Raw genomic sequence first — 21,546 nt, 5'->3', positions numbered from 1 at the left:
TAAAAAATAAGATGTCTAGCAAAAATCCTTCCAATCAATTTGAATAGTTCACAGAATCCTGTGATTTTAGGGAAGCCTCAAAATATTGAAATAAGGGGAAAGCTAAGAGTAAAAGGAATACCGGTCAGATTGCTTAATTTAAACTCACATAAAGCGATACTGAGTCAAGAAGAGAATTAGCTAAAGGAAGTGGTTTCTGGTCAGTGAGAAGGGTATAGTCAAGCCTTAACTCTTTTTGACAAACTGCTATTTGGTTTAGGTGAGTTAATTAACCTTATTTTTGTAAGTACCTGTATAAGAAAATGATGATCTGATCATGCCTGATTTCCATTATTCTCTGTGATCACAGTTCTGATATTTAAACATTCTAAGTACTTGTTGACATATTCCTTGAAAATCTGAGGTTATTTCTCACAAGATGGTAAAGTCAGGGCTACAAGCAAGCAAAACTAAGTAAAATGTTCATTGTGATTATTAGTTAATAGATACATTTAGAAAAACTAGGCAAAAAAACCCCTGCTATAGTCTCAAGCATCTTTAGCCTCAATTTTATCACAGTTTTAAAACCATGATTACCTTCAGATCTCTATTTGCATAAACATAAGCTTAAAGCAAAACTATCATTTTAGATCATGAATCTCTTTGAGACCTTGTATCCTCAAACCTTCTCTTGGTTATATGCATTCTCTAATTTGTAAACGCCTAAAGTAATGATGATGTCTTCTCTCAGTAATCTCACAGGGGTTAGCTATTTCCTATGTAATAATAATAATAGGTGATTTTATATATAATAAAAATATTATGAAGAAAGTGCTGAATCAACCTGCTGTGGTAAATAGGTTTACAGGAAATAAATTATCACAACAGCAGATGTTCAAGACCAATAAAACCTTCACCGTAGTACTGAGCCATGACCATGAGTTTATAGTTATAGTATTATATGCAATTTTAAACTAACTAATTGGTGAAAGAAAAAGTCCTAGATCCTGGCTGATCTAAAATTAAAAAGGTGAATTTTTTAAAAGTTCTTCTTTGTCTGGTATGGAGAGGAGGGATGGAAATACACTTCCTTAGAGTGCATTTTCACTTTTAATAATCACCTGCCTTTGATAAGTACTGGGGTTAAGGGCCCTTGCTGATTAGTAACCGTGTTTATTGACTGTGTTCACAGGGCTTCTACATACATTACCTTTTTAATCCTCACAACACTCAAGTCTTCTGACTCCAGGTTCCATGCTTAAACCCTCGAATCATTTGGTAAATCAAACATGTTAATACAATTTAGCAGGATGACCAGTAAAAGAAATGTATTTTTAATTACATTCTTTCATTATTTATAATCAAAGGAAAGCAAATAAATAAAATACTTGAAGCATTTCCCTCTCTTGGAAAAAAGGTGTACTTCCTGTCTTTCACATATGTTTAATTTCAACAGTTCTGTGGTCATGATACAATAATGGAAATAAAATGAGATGCCTCTCAACTCTAAGGTTTTATGATTTAGATAATGAAGACCACTTGAAGCCAACTTTTTGTTTTGTTTTGTTTTTTTACTAACTCATTCCAATGAATTGCACAATGAATTAATTACAGTATTAACACTGTTATTTATTTCAAGGATTAAACTAACATTTCCCCTTGGGCATTAACATTCTAGAAAAACACCTACCTTGAATTCAACCATGAGGCTCCACACCTCAAACCTCCAGATTCCTGTTAAAAACAAAAACAAAAGCAAAAAACCTTATTCACCTTGGCTGTTTCTACCTGGGCTGAGAGAGGATTGGTAAATTATAAAAAAAAAAAGAAAAAGTAATTTAATCCAAAATCATCTATTCAACCACACCTTTTCAGCATGTGTTACCATAAGGTCAGAGAATAAAATAATGAGATATAAGTCTCTCAGTGAGCCTACAGTGTTGTGAGAGAAAACACACTTCAGAGTGTGGTAATTGCTATAATTTAAGAGCATATCAAGAGAATTGGAAGCAGAGAGGATGCTGAAATTTAATGGATCCAAGAGAATAATGATGATGAAGATGAGTATCTTTAGTTAAACCTTAAAGAAATGGTAAAACTTCAATAGACAGATAATGGGAGAACAGCAATAACATGAAGAGGAGAAAATAATCTACTTTTAAGAATCTAGGTTATGAGAGACAGAAAAAATAAAGGCATGGAAAGGAAATGGCATCTGGTTTTAGAGACCTTTTTTGTATAGGAAATTGGCAGTCCCTATCTGAATTAGACTTAGAAACATTATTCTTACAAGATTGGATTGGGAGAAGTGATTTGACCATTCATCAATCTCAGTTGAGTTTATACCAGGCACTATCCCAGGTTTATATTTATTTATCCATTTAATGCTCATGACAAGTTTACAAGGATTTGTGTCAGTAGTCCCATTTCACAGATAAGAAAAATGAGACACAGTAATGCAAAAAAATGATAAACCAAAATATCAAAATTTTAAGTAAAAGAAAATCAGTATTTTTCCTTTGTCTCAGCTTCCAATATGGCCCCATCTGGCACTGTTAACAATTCTGTCTTTATTTTAAACTTTGCTATTTTTATTATGATTTTTTTGCATTAATTTTGATTATTAAAAATACTGCCTTAAAATAGTATTGATCTTGATTATTGAACTTTTTAGTGCACTTGTAAATTTTCCATCCCAGGCAGGTGCCTCACTTGCCTCACCCTATTGCCGGCCTAAGTAAGAGGGAATTTCACTTATACATCAAAGTCCCGTTTTATTTCTTTAATAAAAAGAAATTATTTCCTTTTATTTTTATTTAATCATTAAAGGAATTCCTTCACCAGAAGGAATGGAATTATGACTAAAACTGAAACTGAACTTAAGTGATAACTCTGACTTTTAAATTATCTTAAGTCCAGATCACCAGTTTTCATATTTTTTCCCTAGAAGAAAGAAGAGAACAAATGATTATCACTTTATAGATAAGAAAACCAAGACATGTAACGGCTCAGTCACAAAGTTAAAGCTAAGCTTCCTGGTGCTGAATGGGACACACCATATTAGAAGCTTCTCTAGGGACAAGTTTGAAGAAAATGAAAATATAAAGTATACTTATATGAACAAATCTAGGCCAAATAATTTGGATCGAAAGAGTAAGGTTTTGTAAAGAATATGTGCTTCTGAATTAGACACAGTGAGCTTGAATTCTCCTTCGGCCACTCACTAGCTGGGTGATCTTTGACAAGTTCCGAAGCCTCAGTTTCCTCATTTATAAAATAAGCCTTCTCAAACCTACCTATCATTGTTTGTGTTAGAAAGAAAAAAAGAGAACGTAGCTAATAGTATTTATCAATTAGGATCTCAACCTATGACAGATGGTACATACAAAACAGAAAAATTCAGGAGATTTTTTTTTTAGAGGTTTTATATATATATAAGTAGAAGGACAGAGAAACCTAAAGGGATAATGCATCTGAGGGGACAGTTGCCTGAATCCAAAGGAGAGAAAAGTCAGATAGAGTTATTTGTCTTTAAAAGTAGTGACCTTTGGTGGAGGAAGCCAAGGAAATAAATACTCTGACCTTACTCTCCTCTCTCCCTCTGATTTCCAACCAAACCCTAACCTAGAGGGCATTGAAGCCCAGTTGCTTTAGCCCATGCAGGCTGGTCTTAAGGGAAGACTGCCAGGAGCTGAAGGATGAAGAAGGGGTTTAGAGGAGCAAAAGGAAGCTCACCACTGCATAACAGAGCTCATAATTACTGAGCATTTTCTATGTAACAGACAAAAACACTTGCGCATTTAATCCAAATAACAATCTTTTAAGGTGAAAACTATTATTTTCCCATTTTACAGATGAGGAACCTGAGGCTTGCTGTAGTTAGGTGACTACAGAACCAAGAATGGACAGGGGAATTGAATGAAAGCTATCTCTGCCATGCCCCATCATTGCAGAAGAACAGTAAATGGTAGTGACTAGTTTCATAATTATCATCACTGTCATCAACACCATTGAATTCCAACCCCTCTAGCAATTGTATTTCCAGGAATTTATCTCATAGTTATAATTCATGAGTATAACAAAGTATGTTCAGAAATGTTGTTTGCAACATTGTGTTAGCAAAATATAGGCAAAATTTAAATGCCTATGAACTTGAACAGATTAAATAAGTTATAGTACATTTAAAAGATGGAATACCTTGATACCTTGTGGTCAGTAAAAAGCAGCTCTATGAGTACTGGCTATTGATATTTTGATATATTGGCTCAGAACAGTGTGTATGTTACCATTTCTGTTAGAAAATAAAAATTACTCTGTTATCTGTATTCTTATAGTTGAAAGAATATCAAATATGTCTGGAAAAATACTTAAGAAACTGGTAACTCAGTTGCCTTTGGGGAAAGCAACCGGATGGCAGGTGAAATAGAGATACATTTTTATTGCACAGCTGTACTTTTGAGTTTTTTTTACCATGGTCATGTAATACCTATTTTAAAACATAAATTAATTAAGGAAAAAATCAAATTGTATGTTATTAGTTACCTTCTGGGGACTTCTGTAATTTGGAAAACAGTGACAGAAAATGTACATGCATAAAAACCAGCTTTCTTACTCTATGTCATGAGCGATTTGCTTTCTCAATAACAGTAAAATCCTTTGCCATATCAGCTTCAGTTAAATGAATGCAAAATAAGGAGTAAACTTCCGTCTGTATTTTACAGTGCTTTGCCCATGCTGCAAAAGCAAAAGCTGTAGGGAAAACAATGAGAAAATTAGCACCTTGAAGCCAGGTAACAGTTAACTCAGAAGGCAGGCTAAGCATAATATCACACTCACAAACAGCCCAGCCTGAGAACACCCCAGGAGGACTGCTGTTGTTGTTGTTGTTGTTGTTTTAAAAACAAAACTCTCTTGCCCAAAGGAGGCAGGTGACAAAGAGCTTAACCACAGCTCCCTAAACCCCTGGGGACTTAGAGAGCGCTGTCCCCCGGGTAAGACCACTATCCTTCCAGGTTTTCGCTCTTTCCAAGAAACCTGACATGCTGTTTCTCATGGCATTTTCAAATTGGGAAGATCAGGACGGAAAAACTTTGCCCATCGGGAATGGCGAGACAGGCTGATAAAATGATGGAGTTGATGATTAACTGTTACCTGAATAGCCAGTTTTTTTTTTAAACGATGCGCCAACCTGAGTTTTAATTGTTGATCTCCTCCAGCTATTGCCTGGGAAAATGTCCTTCCTTGGAGGAGGCATTTCCAGGAGTTTCAGCAAGTTTCCTTAGGATCTTATGATTTCTGAGGTTCGATTTCCTTCGGGCTGCGGGGGAAGGACGTAGGAGGTTGATACCAGGCGCTACGCTTCGGAGGAGAACCGATCGCCTACTCCAAAGCAACTCCGGCCTGAGCACTTAGCCCCTCCCGTTTGGGGGTCCCGGGGCTCCGCCCCCGCAGAGCAAACCCTATAAAACCGCTGCGACCAGGGTTCTTCCTGCCGGTCTGGGTTCAGTCCGACTTCAGGGTCAGCGAGGTACCCCGCCAACTTCCCGGAGCATCGCCTGCCCGAGCCATGGCCCAGGGGCTGTACCACGAGGAGTTCGCCCGGGCGGGCAAGCAGGCGGGGCTGCAGGTCTGGAGGATCGAGAAACTGGAGCTGGTGGCCGTGCCCGAGGGCGCTTACGGTGACTTCTACGTCGGGGATGCGTACCTGGTGCTACACACGACCCAGGCCAGGCGGGGCTTCACGTACCGCCTGCACTTCTGGCTCGGTGAGAGACGGCGGGCGGCGGGGCCCGGGCGCGCCCAGGTCGGGGAGGGGCGAGGCCGCTGGGGGTTGAAGTTTGCGGGCTGGGGGGCGGGGCAGCGCTAGCCGGACGGGCCTGGAGACCCTTCGCGCCGGTTGAGCCCCCGTGGGCCTCCCCTCCCCGCCCCCCCCGCCCCACTTTGGGCCTGGGCACCTTTTCCCCGCCGGCGTCCGCTCCTGCAAACGCGGCTGCGAACGCGGGGCGCAGGGAAGTCGGGAGCAGTCTTACCTCACTAGCTTTGACCTTTGTCGTGTCCATCTCCCGGGTTTTGGCGCTGCTTTCTCTCGCTTCTCCCCCTTTCACTTTGCAGTCTCCAAACCCACCTCCCGCCCGGGGCGACCGCCCGCTGCACCGTGGCGCTGGCCAAGTTCGGCTCACCTTCCGACAGGTTCAGTCCTGGTTCCCCTGTCAGCGAGGAGATGAAGCCAAACAAGTTTGTGGGCATTCGCTGCAGACGGCGAGAATTCCTTTAAGAAAATTATTTAGTTTTATTTTTTGCCCTTGGGCGTCAGCTTAGAGTTCTCTATTATTTGCGGCGATTAATATTCTGAGCCGCTTTAAATCAGATTCCAGCCTGCCACGCGCTGCTCGCAGGTTTGGCTAAGAGAAATTCCTGTTGATTAGGATGCTGGCGGCTTTATCAATATGAGTAAATAGCTTTATATGGCAGAGTTTGTATTTAGATGAGTTGCTTTATAATAATAATAATATGATTATTTTTAAATTTATTATTTATGTATCTCAACAAGAAGACAATTTGAAACAAAACAGCTCCTTCATCAGTAGTAATTATTTTGGGCTTCACCCGCGCCAGGCTCTCAGGACACCGGGCCTTGAGTGTTCTACTTTTCCCACCTTCTACTTTTACTCGTAAACATCCTGAATGTCTAACCTCTCCCTGTGAGATCCTGTGCCAGTGGGCACACCCCGTCTAACAACGCACGGATTGTCTGAGCCTTATTGCCTTCTTTTAAAATCAGCTTGCCTCCCCTAGACTGTGTTTATTTTTAGTTTTATTCATGGGTTTATGGGGAAAACACACAAAACCACACACACATACACATTTTGAAGTCCCTGAAAGTCATTTTTTCCCCTAACATTTGAAGATTTTAAGAAACAAAATGGTAGAGAACATGAAGTGATGTTCTCAATATTAGCGAACACCTGGAGCCAACACTCCAAATGAGAAATCCATAGAGGGAGATAGCACTGTTTCATTATAGCACTTGATATTAAAATTTTGTGCTTGCTTGAGGAGGCTGAGGCTGAGATCTAAACTCATTTTGGTTTCCTAGTGTCATGTCACTGTTCCTATGATCACAGACAGTGATCTGTTTATATTTTATACCCTCCAAAAGAAACTCCCCACTGAAACCTTAATGTATAACTTATGTTCATGAATGAATGATGCCACATAGAATAATAATGTCCTTGCCTTGGTTTTTCTGTTTAGAACTTGGATCTGGAATGAGTAAAAGTATCTGAAATACCACATCTGTCATTTTGGTGAATTAAAATGTGAAAGAACTTCATATCATGCTGTAGACAGCAGTGAAGTTTGACTTTGTCAGAGGATTCCAAGGGGGCTTTAAACACAATTGTTTTAATTCTATAGGTTCTTTCTTATCCAGGTAAGTTCTTCAAGTACTGTGTTTCGTAGGGTTTACAGATGCGAATTAACTCATTCATTTAGTGCTCACCAGTTTCAAAAAATGTAATAGAAAATGCTTTGGGCAGAAACATTTTATGGTCTTAAAGGTCTACTAAAACTGAACTTAATAGTGTGTTAATTAATAGGTTAATTCAGTAACTTTCAACGTGCCCAGCATTGTGTGCCCAGAATTTCTGCATATGAATGATTTATGAACCTTCCCTGAAACTTTACAATCTCAAAGGTGCAGTAAAACAAAAAGTGATATAACCCAGGTAAAATGTGACGAGCACTGTGAAAGAGACACCACGTGTCTGCGGTTATGGGGAAACAGAGAAGCCTTGATGGAAAAAAGGAAAATGAGAGGAATTGGGAGGGATCTTGTGCCAAGAGAAAATCACGGGAACTGTGGAAAGTTTAGCGCACGATAGTCAGCAGGACCTGTAGGTGGAACTGTTCAGCAGCTCTTCCTACTTCAGTTCCCTGAAGCAAGCTGGATTTCATCCAATGTATTCTACTCTAAGACCTAAATTCGGGTGAATTCATGAGGATTATGCAGAGGGACAGATTGAGAGAAAGTTCCAAGTGGGAGAGCTGAAGGTTCAAGGGAAGAGAAAGTCTGACTAAAGGAAGTCAGTTGGAAGGAAGATGAAAGAGAGTAGAGTTAAAATAAGCCTGGGATAAAAAAGATGGCTGGTGTAGAAATGAAGAAACAGGCCAAGTAAGAGGAAGAAAGGGGAAACAGGAAGAAGTGGGACACAAAACGGGAGAACAGAGGAAGAGTCATCTTTCCTGGTCTCTCCCTCAGTGTCTTTCCATAGTACCCTTGCATATCTCAGATTATTTCATTTTTTAAATTTATTTTTTGTTTCCTCTACAAAGTAGGAATTTGTTGCATGTAACTTAGAAGTTGTTGCATCGGTCCTTCCTGAAAAAACATTTCAGCTTTGTACCTAGCAGTTTAAATGCATCTATCTGTGCCGGGCTCTTTGTAAGGCACGGGGGATCCAAAAAGTTGGGTTACAATATACAAGGTACAATACAAGGAGCTTATAATATACAAGGGCTGGAGAGGTTGCTGAGAAACTGAAGTTTTATACATTGCTTGAGGTAGAGGAGAATATAAAATGTACAACCATTATGGAAAAGAGTTTGGCAGTTTCTTACAAAACTGTACATGCCAGTACCATGTGATCCAGCAGTCGCATTCATGGGCATTTAATCCAGAGAAATGAAATTTTATATTCATGCAACAACATGTACATGCATGTCATAGCAGCTTTATTTGAATAGACAAAAACTTGAATCAGCCCAGATATCTGTCAACAGGTGACTGGTTAAACAAGTGGCACATCTATACCAAGGAAGACTACTCAGCAACAAAAAGGAACAAACTATTGATAAACACAACTCAGGTGAATCCCTTAGGGAATTATGCGGTGTGAAAAAAAAAACAATGCCAAAAGGTCTCATGCTATATGATTCCATTTATATAACATTTTGGAAATGACTAAATTTTAGATTTATTGTCACCAGAGGTTAGAGATGACGTAGTGGAGGGGGATTCAGGTGGGAGGTGAGTATAGTTATAAAAAGGCAACATAAGGGATTTTTTGGTGATGGAACTATGCAGTATCTTGACTATGATGGTGGATATATAAATTTACATATGTGATAAAATTGTATATAACTAAATGTACAAATACACACAGATGAGTTCAAGTAAAATTGGGAAAATATAAAAAAGATAAGTGGATTGTATCAATGTCAATATCCTGGTTGTGGCATTTTGTGCTGTACTGTACTTATATACTTATACTTTAATATACTGTAGTATACTAAACTGTACATACTAAAGTTTTACAAAATTTTACATTGGAGGAAACTTGGTCTATTGATCTGTGTGTCTATACCAATTGGTGTCTTCCACCAATACCACACTGTCTTACTTAATTACTGTGGCTGTATAGTAAACCTTAATATCAGATAGAATTAGTATTCTTACCTTATTTTTCTTTGTCAAGGTTGTTTTAGCTATTCTAGGGCCTGTGCCTTTTCACAATAATTTTATAACAAACTCATATAATCTGTAATAAACCTCAATATGATTTTGATAGGAATAGAATTAAGGCTATAGATCAGTTTGGGGAAAATTGACATATTTATTGTATTGCAAGTCTCACATTCCATGAATACTGTCTTTATATTTATTAAGGTCTGATTTTTTATTACCATTTTGTAGTTTTTAGCATGTAGATCATGTACCTGTTTTGTTAAATATGTATCTGAGTATTTCAGTTTCATTGAAGTGACTGTAAATGGTATTGTGCTTTTAATTTCAACTTTTGCATGTTCATTGTTTCTATATAAAAATGAGACTGCTTTTTGTTATTGATTAATCTTCATCATGCTATTTTGCTGAATGCACTTTTTCTGAAGAGGTTTATTTTGGTAGATCCCATAGAATTTTCTATGTAGGCCATCCTGTCATCTCTAAATAGACACATTTTTTTCTTCCTTTCCAATCTGTATGTTTTTTATTTCTTTTTCCTACCTTTTTGCAGTCGTTAAAACTTCCTGTGTTATGTTGAGTAGGAGTACTTGCCTTGTTCCCCATCTTTGGGAGAAAGGATTCAGTCTTTGATCATTAAGAATTTATGTTAGCTGTATGTGTTTTGAAGATGCTGTTTATCAAGTTGAGGATTTTCCCCTGTGTTCCTAACATGGCGAGAGTTTTTTTTATCATGAATGGTTGTTCAGTTAACTTAGTCATTAAACTTCTCTTTTTATTTATGTTTTATATATAAAATCACATCCCCAAAACAATTTTAGGAAGTTTACAGCATATTTACAAATATAATATAACATAACATAGTATAAAATAACATAACACAAAACAACATAACATGGAAGGCATTGGGAAAATTAGCATAGGGAAAATAAATGAAGTCATAAGCATAACTCATTCAGAACATTTGTAAGTTTTTGAACACTTATTAGAATTTCATCGTAATATAACTGAATTTGATTTTATTTTTCATTTTCAAAGGCTAGTATTGGCTTCATTAAGACCTTTCAACCTCTTTAGAAGACTCTGGTTTATTCATACTGACATTCCCTGGCCTTGCACAGTGCATAAGCATCAACAAATGATAGCATAATTTAACTAACTTACTTCTAGTTCATTCATTAGTCGCATGCCTGCCCATTTTCACCTACCTAAAGAGATTAGGGTTTCAACTTGTACTCAAGTAAATATTTATATCAAATACATCATCCTCAACACCTTTCATATTAGCCTTGATTTAAGTGTCCTTCTTAAAGCCTCTCTGTACAAATCTACATCTATGCCCTTATTAGTAATCTAATTTATGGATGGGAAAGTGGACAGAAGAATGACACTAGGCCCTTTCAGACTGCAAAATTACATGTGTTTTTTATGTGTTAAATAATTTTCTTTGACCACAAGTTCACAAAATTGATATCATGTCAGATACTCTTCTAGCTACTAAATTTTTTTTCTGAGAAGACACTTACTACACAGGTCCCCTCTGAGAGTGAGAGGAGTCGTAAATAAATCCAATTCTTTATTTAATATACCTGACTGACTTCCTTTCTCCAACTTTAGTGAATACTCTTAATTGGGGTTCCAGTTGAACTATAGTATTGTTACAGCTTCTGAACATTTATGCATCAATTATCCATGGAGGAAAATAACATTCCCCAATCACCTCAAAATTTTACTGGTAATGAGAGTCTGAGTATAAAAAATATCTACTAGTATTGTAATTTCTAAGAGCCTGTGCTTCAGAGTCACAGACACCTGCCTCTGGGTCATGTTCTATCAAAGGTCAACATTATGACCTCAGAGAAATTACTTGGTCTCTCTAAGCCTCCACGTCCTCTGCTGTAACGTGGTAGAGAATGGTTTCTGCTACATTGGGTCACTTGAAGATTAAATCAGATTATCCGTGTAAAACACTAGCATAGTGCCTGGCCCATAGCAAGGGTGCTATAAAGGTATAAATGTTAGCTATTATTATTATTTCTAGAATCATTAATGATTTTCACACAGCTTAAGTAGTGGAAGTTTTTAAATGTCTTTTATAAATTTTGAGGTCCCATCAGGGCTATCCTGGCTCTGATCTTTGTGTACGTCGAAGACACTGGGTTTAAGAATTGGTGTTTGGACCTCAGTGAGGTTGCCTGGATGGGATCTGCATTAGAATTATGAAAATTAACTGTGTGTTGTGTGTTAAATTCCCGGGGTAATGCTGCGTACATTAACATTCAAAAGATGTTAGCATTCTGGTTCCTTTACCCTCCCTTTTCCTTCCAAGAATATTATCTTATGCCAATAAGATAGTGAAGTGGGGACAATTGGACTCAAAAACAGTGGTAAAGTCAAGTTACATCCATTTTCCCATTCTCAAAGTGTTGTTTAGCTCTGGCCCATGATGATTGTATTCCTTACAAATATTAACATATTGACATTTTGGAAGCCTGGAGATTAATTCTGAGAAAGGCTAAAACAATTGAAAAATGTTTTCATAGCCTTATCATTGACTATACCAAATGAATGTGAATCCTACTGGAATATATTATTATATCTTCCTGAACATAGTCTGACAGTGGCGTTTCTTTTAAAATTAAAAAAAAAAAAAGAATTGGAAAGTGGGAACAAAACAATTCTTTTAGTTATTAAAATAGTATTTTATATTATACCATTTCTGCTGATTGTTCTGTTGAAGATGAACAATTTATGCATAAATTTATTGTATTGGCATATAATTCAAAGAAAATTTCTGAGTGTTTTCTTATCAGAAATTCTGCCTTAATCCTGTTTCTTGCTTGATAAATGAGGTGCTGTCATTGGCCATTTCAGGAAAGGAGTGTACTCAGGATGAAAGCGCAGCAGCTGCCATCTTTACTGTTCAGATGGATGACTATTTGGGTGGCAAGCCCGTGCAGAATAGAGAACTTCAAGGCTATGAGTCTATGGATTTTGTTGGCTACTTCAAAGGAGGTCTGAAATACAAGGTGAGCAGCTCTCTCAAACTGTTTTATGACCCCCTTTTCTTTTCCTATCCATCCATGCCTCATATCTTCATAGAATGAAAGTTCATTGAGGGCAGGGTTTTTTGTTTTGTTTTGTTTTTGTTTTAATCTGTTTTGTTCACTGATATATCCCCAGTACTCTCGAGACCCATAATAGGTGCTTGATAAATGTTTGTGGAATATATGGTATAATGTGTGAAATATTCTGACTTAATTTCGTTTGATAGGTTAATTTTTAATGATGCTAAGTAAATATGGACAACTTGGGCATTAATAGTTTTCATTTTTGCTGTTCGAAAGAATCACTTAATTTGCTGCAAATAATCCACAACTTGGGAATTTCAGTTGTTCTGGAATATATTAGTACAGTATTTATAACAACTATAACTTCAGTTAATACAAAGAACTATACACACATTTCCCAAATAGTGTAGTTTGATCTTGGAAATGATACAAATGAAACCACTGAGTTGAACATATGAGTGGTTGAGTCTCACAAACTCCTACGCATACACTGGCATACCCCCCCCCCCATACACACACATAGAATTTATGTGTTTTGGCCTGAAATAATAATCATCAAATGGCTTTACTTCTGAAACAAACAAACAAACAAAATCCCAAATAATTAAATAGTCTGTGCCTTTAAGGCGACCTTCAGCAAAGGATAGCTTTTCCTGGAATTCTCTCAGTGGCGCTTGCAGACTGGCCATCCTTCGCTATCCCCCCTGCCTCCAAGAGTGTTCAGTTAAAGTGTGAGGAACACCTTCTCTAGACAAACACTCCAGCAACAATCTTTCTCAAAATCAAACGTTTCCAACAGGTGTTCTGCAGACCGTACCACCCCACCCGTCTACCATATTAGCCCAGTGAAGACCTAAAACCTCAGAACTAAACTAGAATTCTGAATATATACTAAATTTGCCTACTATGATGCCCGAGTTTATTTCTTCTTTTTCCTGATCAGAGCCTTAGTTGAATATTTTGTGATGCCATTGGGATCAGGACAAAACACTTAAAAGTTCTCTTCTCTCTCTTGAAATCATTTTTTTACTCTAAGCTAGAAACTATTAAATATGAAACTATTACCTCTTATTTTATTTAATTCACGAGTTATTTTATGTGAAATCATCCTGAAACATCTTGTATGTCAATGAACCCAAGACTTTGAATAAGCTGGAGCTTGTAGTTACTAGAAGCATGTACTGTGCCATCATCCTGGTTATGAACCCATTTCTGCCACATATGGCTTGTTTGCCTCAGGGCAATTACATAAGCTTTCTGTGTTCAGTTTCCTCAAATGTGCAATGGGTGTAACAACAGCTTTCTTGTGTAGGTGTTGTAAGGATTAAGGATTAAATTAAATAATAAAAATACGTATGTTATAATACATATGCCATCATTCGGATTTTATGCTATTATTAATCCTTCTGCCTATTAGCGGGACTTCTGAAATCAAACTTCTGGTTACATACTTAAAAGTGGACATGATAAAAGTAATTTTACAATTATTGGATAATTATCTCCTAATCATCAACATTAAAACCACCACAAATCAGCAGTTTTTAGAAAGAGGATGTTTGCAAATGGAGGTCAAATTTATCAGCAAAAAAAATCATTTTACTGTCTTATCACTAGTGACATTGAGCAGATGATAATGTGTGTAGTTGCAACAATATGTGATAGGAAACGTGGAAGCAGAGCTCATTTACTACCCAGAACAGCAAAGATTATTATGTTATACTTAATTTCATGCTTCTAGGAATATACTAAGCACTTCACATGTATTATCGCATTTAATCTGAAAAACGGCTCTGTGGTGCAGTTTCTATCATTATCATCCTATTAAGATAAGTAAATGGAAACTTAGGGAGACTATGTAACTTGCCAAGCTCTCACAGCTGCTGTGTGACTGGGTGATTATCTGACTTCAGTGCCTAAGCTGGTAACCATGATGCTATGATGCTCTCAACATAAGTAAATCGTTCAAATGCCCAGATGAATTTTTTTATTTAAGAATACTCTATAGAAAGGATATTGTGTCTATTTGAAATGCGTAAAACTTGGCCAAGTCTACCATTCCCAAGTCAGCAACAACCACATTTAGTTGCTATATATAAGATAAAGATGCAGCTAGGAAACATTAAGATCATCTTCCCATGTCATTTAATCGACTTGAGTTTTTTTTTTTTTCCTCTGTGAGGGAGTTGGGGAGGGGTTACAGAGGACTAATTACTTACTACTGGGCTTCCCTGGTGGTGCAGTGGTTAGGAATCCGCCTGCCAATGCAGGGGACAGGGGTTCAAGCCCTGGTCTGGGAAGATCCCACATGCCACGGAGCAACTAAGCCCGTGCGCCACAACTACTGAGCCTGAGCTCTGGAGCCCACGAGCCACAACTACCGACCCCGTGAGCCATAACTACTGAAGCCGTGCGCCTAGAGCCCGTGCTCCGCAACAAGAGAAGCCACTGCGATGAGAAGCCCGCGCACCACAACGAAGAGCAGCCCCTGCTCGCCGCAGCTAGAGAAAGACTGCGCGCAGCAACGAAGACCCAGTGTGGCCAAAAATAAATAATAAAATAAAATAAATAAATAAATAAATAATTACTTACTACTACTTCCTTATATTAAATCTCTGGCTAAGCACTTTTCCCAAGCTGAACAAGACCCAGCCCCAATCATGATTGTAAATAGCAACAATCAGACATCTGTCAGCCAGTAAAACTGTATTTATGGTGCCCTTGATTTAGGGGATCATTCATCTTTCTTTCATTCTGTGGAATAGGTAGAAAGAGGCTGGGAGTTTCCAGGGTACATTCAAACAGTATTCATAGAAGAATTACTGTCTGATACAGACATATATGAAACAAAAGTTTTTCTTTTGTGCATTTTTGGCATCAAATATCAGAGACAAAATTAATTTTTAAAATACCATTAAATGTTCACAGACTATATATACTCTGATAGTTCACCATATGAAATTATCCTAAATGTTATATATGTATTCTCAGTCTAAGTCAACTCTATATTTTATAACTTTTTTACAGAACACAGTGTTCTTATGCTATTTTTTATCAGATTGCAGTGTACCTCTTATTTAAAAAAATTAAGGCGGCCAAGCATAGTAATATATCGGTGAAAAACTTGAATTTATTTTTATTGTATAATACTTTGTGCAGTCAAGAAATATGAAAATCTTTTTAAAATTATGAAGTGGGAAATTATTATATATTTGTAAAAGCTTGCAGTTGTAATTGTCTGGAAGTCAACATTTAGCATATACTAACAAAACCTTTTTATTCATGAGGGCCTTTTGGAGAAGGGGAGAAGTCTAAAGTCAATGGAAATTTAAAGAATGTGCTATTGATTACATATGAACCTTCACTTCTTTCTTTGGATTTACTGTATAATGTTGATGTAATAAATTTGAAAGTTGGATTATTTTATAGGCTTCTTATACTGCTAATTTTCTTACCATATTATCAGGGAGGCTTTTGATCAATAAGTAACAGTTTTATTTACACTGCACCTTTATTCTGCACGTTACCTCATAGTTAATTATGGAAGTAAATAAAGATTATTGTCCTTAACACTTAATTCGAGAAAAGAATGAAAAAGGGAAAAGCTGATTTCAAATGATTCAAGAAGATGTGCTTGATACAGTTCATCTGTTTTTCTTCAGCATTTCTTAATTCAGTGTGGTTGTACTTTGATTTTCATTTTGTTTTGGTTGGGGATGTGCAACCAGATTTAGAGTATAAATACTTAAGCCTGGCATATTTTGTAAACTCTTTTTACCTAAATAAATAAGACAGGTGATTTTTTTTTTATTAATTAATTTTTTATTTTTGGCTGTGTTGGGTCTTCGTTTCTGTGCGAGGGCTTTCTCTAGTTGTGGCGAGCGGGGGCCACTCTTCAACGTGGTGCGCGGGCCTCTCACTATCACGACCTCTCTTGTTACAAGCACAGGCTCCAGACGCGCAGGCTCAGTAGCTGTGGCTCACGGGCCTAGTTGCTCCGCGGCATGTGGGATCCTCCCAGACCAGGGCTCGAACCCGTATCCCCTGCATTGGCAGGCAGATTCTCAACCACTGCGCCGCCAGGGAAGCCCCAACAGGTGACTTTTTAATGTTAAAAAACAAGGACCAAAATTAGGAGCAGCCCATACCTGGCCAGCACTCAGCTCCCTTCTCTGACCTGAGGCTGTGACCATGGGAGTTTTGGGCTGCCTGGTCCTCTAGGCTCTCCCCTCGTCTGTACTTCTGACCTCTGCCTCTCCGTTAACCTCCTGTCACCATTTTTTCTGAAATCCTTGTCTGCATTCTCACTCAATGGTTTGAGAATCGTTAGTTCCCAGAGGACAAGAGCTACAGCTCTTTTCAGTTTATGTAGCAGGTTTTATACATGGAAGGTTTTCAGTAAATATTTGCAGTATTAAATTGAATGGTTAAAATAGGAAGGATAAAGAGCCTAAAACAAAACAAAACAAAAACCTGTTGATTTGCCAGGAAATTCTCTTCTGCATATTTAATTTTTCACACGCACTTAAGTGGGTATTTTATCTTGGCCTACCAGGCAGCTTGGCATCAACGCCTGTGGTTTTCTAAGCTGCTGTGTCTAGTTCGAAGCCTCATCCTTTTCTGTTTGTTTGTCTTCTGTCTTCCTTCCACTGATCAGGCTGGAGGTGTGGCGTCTGGACTCAATCATGTTCTCACAAATGACTTGACCGCCCAGAGGCTCCTGCATGTGAAAGGTCGGAGAGTGGTCAGGGCCACAGAAGTTCCTCTAAGCTGGGACAGTTTCAACAAGGGTGACTGCTTCATCATTGACCTTGGCACTGTAAGTTTTATACACACATGGAGATGTCTAGAGGAAAGTAAATTGTCTTCAGATCAAATCAGATGTATGTGTCATGGAAGATAATCACTTTTTCTACACACTTAGAAAAAGGTCATGTTTATGTGAGGTGCAATTATATCATATGACTAATTGGCAAGTATTTAAATGACACATAAAGTGGGACTTCAAAGTTTTTATTTTCTTTGATAGGTTTAGAATGGAGTAGTGATTTAGTTCTTCCTACCATAGAACAGAAATTGAAAATTTTAATATATTTCCCCTTCTCCTTGAACAGAGCTTCCTCTAATTATTTTTGTCCCTAAGTGTGTGTGGGAAAACATTGCTTGAGGGGGAAATTGATTCCCCCAGGAAGCAAAGATTCTAGAATTTAAAATGGACGTAGGATGAGTCTAAACCGCCTGCCTGAAGAGTTTTGGGAAAATATTTTAATAAATATTAGTATATCCCTTACATCCACACACATAATACTATTTCACACTTTTTTTTAAAAAAGATTTAATTTTACTTATTTTTGGCTGTGTTGGGTCTTCGTTGCTGCGCACAGGCTTTCTCTAGTTGCAGCCAGCCAGGGCTACTCTTCGTTGCAGTGTGCGGGCTTCTCACTGAGGTGGCTTCTCTTGTTGCGGAGCATGGGCTCTAGGTGCACGGGCTTCAGTAGTTGTGGCTCGCGGGCTCTAGACACGCAGGCTTCAGTAGTTGTGGCACTCGGGCTCTAGAGCGCAGGCTCAGTAGTTGTGGCGCACAGGCTTAGTTGCCCTGCAGCATGTGGGATCTTTGTTCCCCGACCAGGGATGGAACCCACGTCCCCTGCATTGGCAGGTGGATTCTTATCCACTGCGCCACCAGGGGAGTCCCTATTTCACACTTTTTAATTTTCTCAGAATTATTAGAAGAAAAGGCACAAGTACAAATGTCAAGTATCATCTTAGTCGGATGGGCAACATCTGACTTTTCTTCCAGGAAAAGAGGCCTCTTTAATGTCAGGAATACTTATCATTGTTATCATGACAAAGAAGTATTATTGCAAGGTCTTGTGCTAGACTCTAGTAGGTAGGATTTGAGTTGTGTCTTTAAAACTTTGTAAGGTTTTAAAAAACCTAAAAATGTATTCCCTGCCACTGAAAACCCATGTGCAACGGCAAAGAAGGCAAGAAGCACAGAGCATGTTTATGTTGTCCTTTTTCTTCTAGGGATCATAATTCTCATCACACCACATACATCAGCATTCCAATCATCATCCATAACATTTCTAGGTCAAGCAATGTTCAGGGACTTATTGCTTCAGTTAGCATGAGGCTTGGACTGTCTATGGAACTTGCTCAAGGTGGCACAGCCAGTAAATAATGAAGCCAGGATTAGACCCTACATATGTCTGATTCCCACCTAAGCCTTTTGCTTTATTGCCTCTCCTTGGGCAGTATTTTGGGGAAGAGCATCAGACAGAGGCCAAAAAAGTTTATTTCATATATATAGAGAGGGGACACTGAGGATTTTAAAAATGCAGCTACACAAAGTTCGGTTTGAGCAATATTAATCTGGCAACAGCATAGAGATTAAATATGCTAAGGTTATAAATAGTTTGGAAAATGACACAAATTATAAACTTCTTTGGGTTCTCTAAGTTAGGATACACCTCTAGTTTTATTACTGCTAATGTATAATTCGACTGTCTTGGATTATACCAGCTGGGTGCACAGTTGAAATTATGATATTAATGCCCAAAGTACAATTCCCAGTGTCACACTTAGACATCTGCACCCAAAATGGCAGTACTCTTGCCCTGTATCTCACAGTGAATTTCATGGAAATATCCTTTTCAACCTTAGATGCCAGCCTGTTCCCCTAACCAGGCTTAAGTCCTAACCTTCAGGTAGGCAGAAAACAGATACTAGTCTCTCCCTCCATTCCTCTGCAACCAAAACCACAACTTATACAAATAGATGATCAGGTATATTAGGCTATGCAGTTCCAAAAACAGCACTCAGAATCTCTCAAAGCCAATGCACAATAATTGTCTCCCTCAACTACTTACATTTTATAGCCCTTTATCCCTTTATAATTTATAAAGTATTTTTACATATAAGGTGGTATTGTTCATGGAGAAAGTGGACCTCAGTTTTCATCCGAGTTTAGTGTAATCTCAGGTTCTCATCTATAAAAGTCGGGTATTTGATTAGATGAGCTTTGAGGCCCCTATCTACTTCCCACTGATAATGTAATTCATCACTGCCATTACTTGAAAATGTTTCTTTTCTAAAGAAGTATTTTATGTGTAATGTAATTGCTCTACAAATGCAATAATCTCTTTGTCATAAATAATGTCCAATTGAGTTTTCCAACTCTCTGCTCTTTGATCTTGAGCAAGTCATTAACCTCTTGGAGACTTAACTTCCTTATTTCTTTTTCCTTCTTTTTTTTTCATCTTAACTGTGGTTTCTAATGACACTACTGACCTTAGCTGACTCTGATTCAGTCCCATCTGACACACAGTCATATCTGGAAATGGCAGTTACCATCCCAGTTTCACAAGAGGAAGAAACGCCTTAGAAGGTGTGAGCAAGTCACTTGCGTTAATGCAGGTTGAGTGGTGATCTGGGATAGGACCTGGGTTTTTCTGTTCCTGTCACATCCTTTTCATTCCACTAAGTGAACTTGGTAGTATAGAAGATGATGTGGCTCTATAACAGAGTGTCTTGCAATAGTTTAAGAATCTGTTGAATTCAGAATTGATTATGTCTAATACAGCTTAGAATCTACTGAAAGTAGTATTATTAATGAAATTATTTATTATTTTGTTGAACAAGTATTGAGTTTCCACAATGGGCTAGATAGTTGAATGCTGTGATAGACCAATTCTAGCTCTAGTAACATATGCTCTCTTCCCATAGGTAGTATCTGCGCATAGAAGTAGTCCCCACAAATCCAGCCTCATGTAATAGGGACAGAGTCTCTATAATAAGATTCGAGGACATTCACCTGTTTAATAGTAAATTTTCTTTATTTTATGTAGTTAATTTTCTTTAATGAATTTCAAGTTACCTCCTGCTCTCATGGTTGGTTAGAGACATTTGGAATGATTTTGTTGCAGAGATACTTGAAGCTGATTTTCTCTTATGTTGTGGAACTTTCCCACACCTCACAGGGATATCCTAGTAAGAATCAAGCCCTGGATTCCTAAGTACTTTAGAACAAATACCGACATGATCTGTGTTTGTGTTATTAACCTTTAACCAGTTGTTATGTCGCCAAAAGTTTCTAAAAGGTGATAAGATCTTACAGTTACCTTGGGGACTTTATTTTTAGGGTGTGTCACAGTAAACCAAGAAGAAGGGAATCAAAATTTTCTCTATCATAGTATTTTTATAACAGTTACTAGTTAATTATTTCATGACCACTTTCTGCTTTAGTGGGCACAAAGGGAAGCCAATGCCATCTCTTCAATTTTGTTTTATTACCCAGGTATGAAAAAGATAGGTTGAACATCTAGAGCTGTCACCAAACTAAAGCCAGCTGGCCAATGCTAAGGTTATGGATATAACCTAAATCCCATATCTTGATTGTGTTTGAGGGAAGTGAGCCTTTTTTGATAAACAATCACTAGTATTAAGGTGATGTGCCATATACCTTAGAAACATTTACTGTGATAGGATTTTAGACCACAGTAAATATTCTCTAGACATGACAGCATAACCTTTTCAACCTAAAGCATGAGATTGTAAAATTATTCATTTAATTACAACATCAACATTTTGGAGGATGATTTGGACAAGTTGTCTTGTATTTAGTGTATTTTCAGAAAATAATATGGGATGTGGCTAGACTTCAGCAAATTGGAATTTACTGAATTGTTGGAAAATGCTTTTGAAATATATATTTTAATGTTGGTGAATTTATAAATCATTACTTTCCCACTATTTTTAAAGATATGAGGAATTTGTAGAAATTAATAAAATTACATCTCAATATTGCAACAAAGCATCAGTAACCCCAGAAAGTGAATGATAATGAAAAAAGCCCATATTCTTAGAGGTTGGTATCTGGAGTTAACTCTTTTAGAAATACATGTCAGAGCCAGCCGCTAGTGGAGAATTAGGTTTCACAGGAGTAGGAACCTGTGGTGAGTTTTTAATCGTGGTGTTCTGCATGTTCTGTTTCCTTGTTAACTTGTTTGGTCAGTTATGCAACATTGCCCTACT

At 37.7% G+C, this 21,546-nt stretch overlaps 2 protein-coding genes across 32 annotated transcripts in view; one reads left to right on the top strand and one right to left on the bottom strand.

The window, feature by feature from the left end:
• LOC309631745 (uncharacterized protein) overlaps positions 1-6,672 on the bottom strand; it is a 46,398-nt gene extending 39,726 nt beyond the window's left edge. For 6 of the 29 annotated variants that reach the window (XR_014246460.1, XM_082398630.1, XM_082398641.1 and 3 more), the window contains exons 1-2: positions 5,168-5,246; positions 1,670-1,713 (exon numbers count right to left, since the gene is read on the bottom strand). Coding sequence is in view for 21 of the 29 variants with exons in the window: in XM_082398630.1 (XP_082254756.1) it covers positions 1,670-1,713; positions 5,168-5,233 (110 nt within the window). In the remaining 8 variants the exon portion in view is untranslated. The other 23 variants (XR_014246454.1, XR_014246455.1, XR_014246458.1 and 20 more) reach the window with 19 other exon arrangements.
• Positions 1-21,546, top strand: part of SCIN (scinderin) — a 111,523-nt gene that overhangs the window by 24,665 nt on the left and 65,312 nt on the right. The window contains exons 1-3 of one of the 3 annotated variants that reach the window (XM_082398332.1): positions 5,532-5,744; positions 12,317-12,471; positions 17,168-17,329. In XM_082398332.1, the coding sequence (XP_082254458.1) occupies positions 5,546-5,744; positions 12,317-12,471; positions 17,168-17,329 (516 nt within the window). In that variant the 5' untranslated portion in view covers positions 5,532-5,545. Of the gene's footprint in view, positions 1-5,531; positions 5,745-8,772; positions 8,847-12,316; positions 12,472-17,167; positions 17,330-21,546 lie in introns of those variants that run through there. The other 2 variants (XM_082398334.1, XM_082398333.1) reach the window with 2 other exon arrangements.

The sequence above is a fragment of the Balaenoptera borealis genome (genome assembly GCF_965194805.1).
Source record: "Balaenoptera borealis genome assembly, chromosome: 7".
Taxonomy (NCBI): Eukaryota; Metazoa; Chordata; class Mammalia; order Artiodactyla; family Balaenopteridae; genus Balaenoptera; species Balaenoptera borealis.
This window is presented reverse-complemented; position numbering and strand designations above follow the sequence as displayed.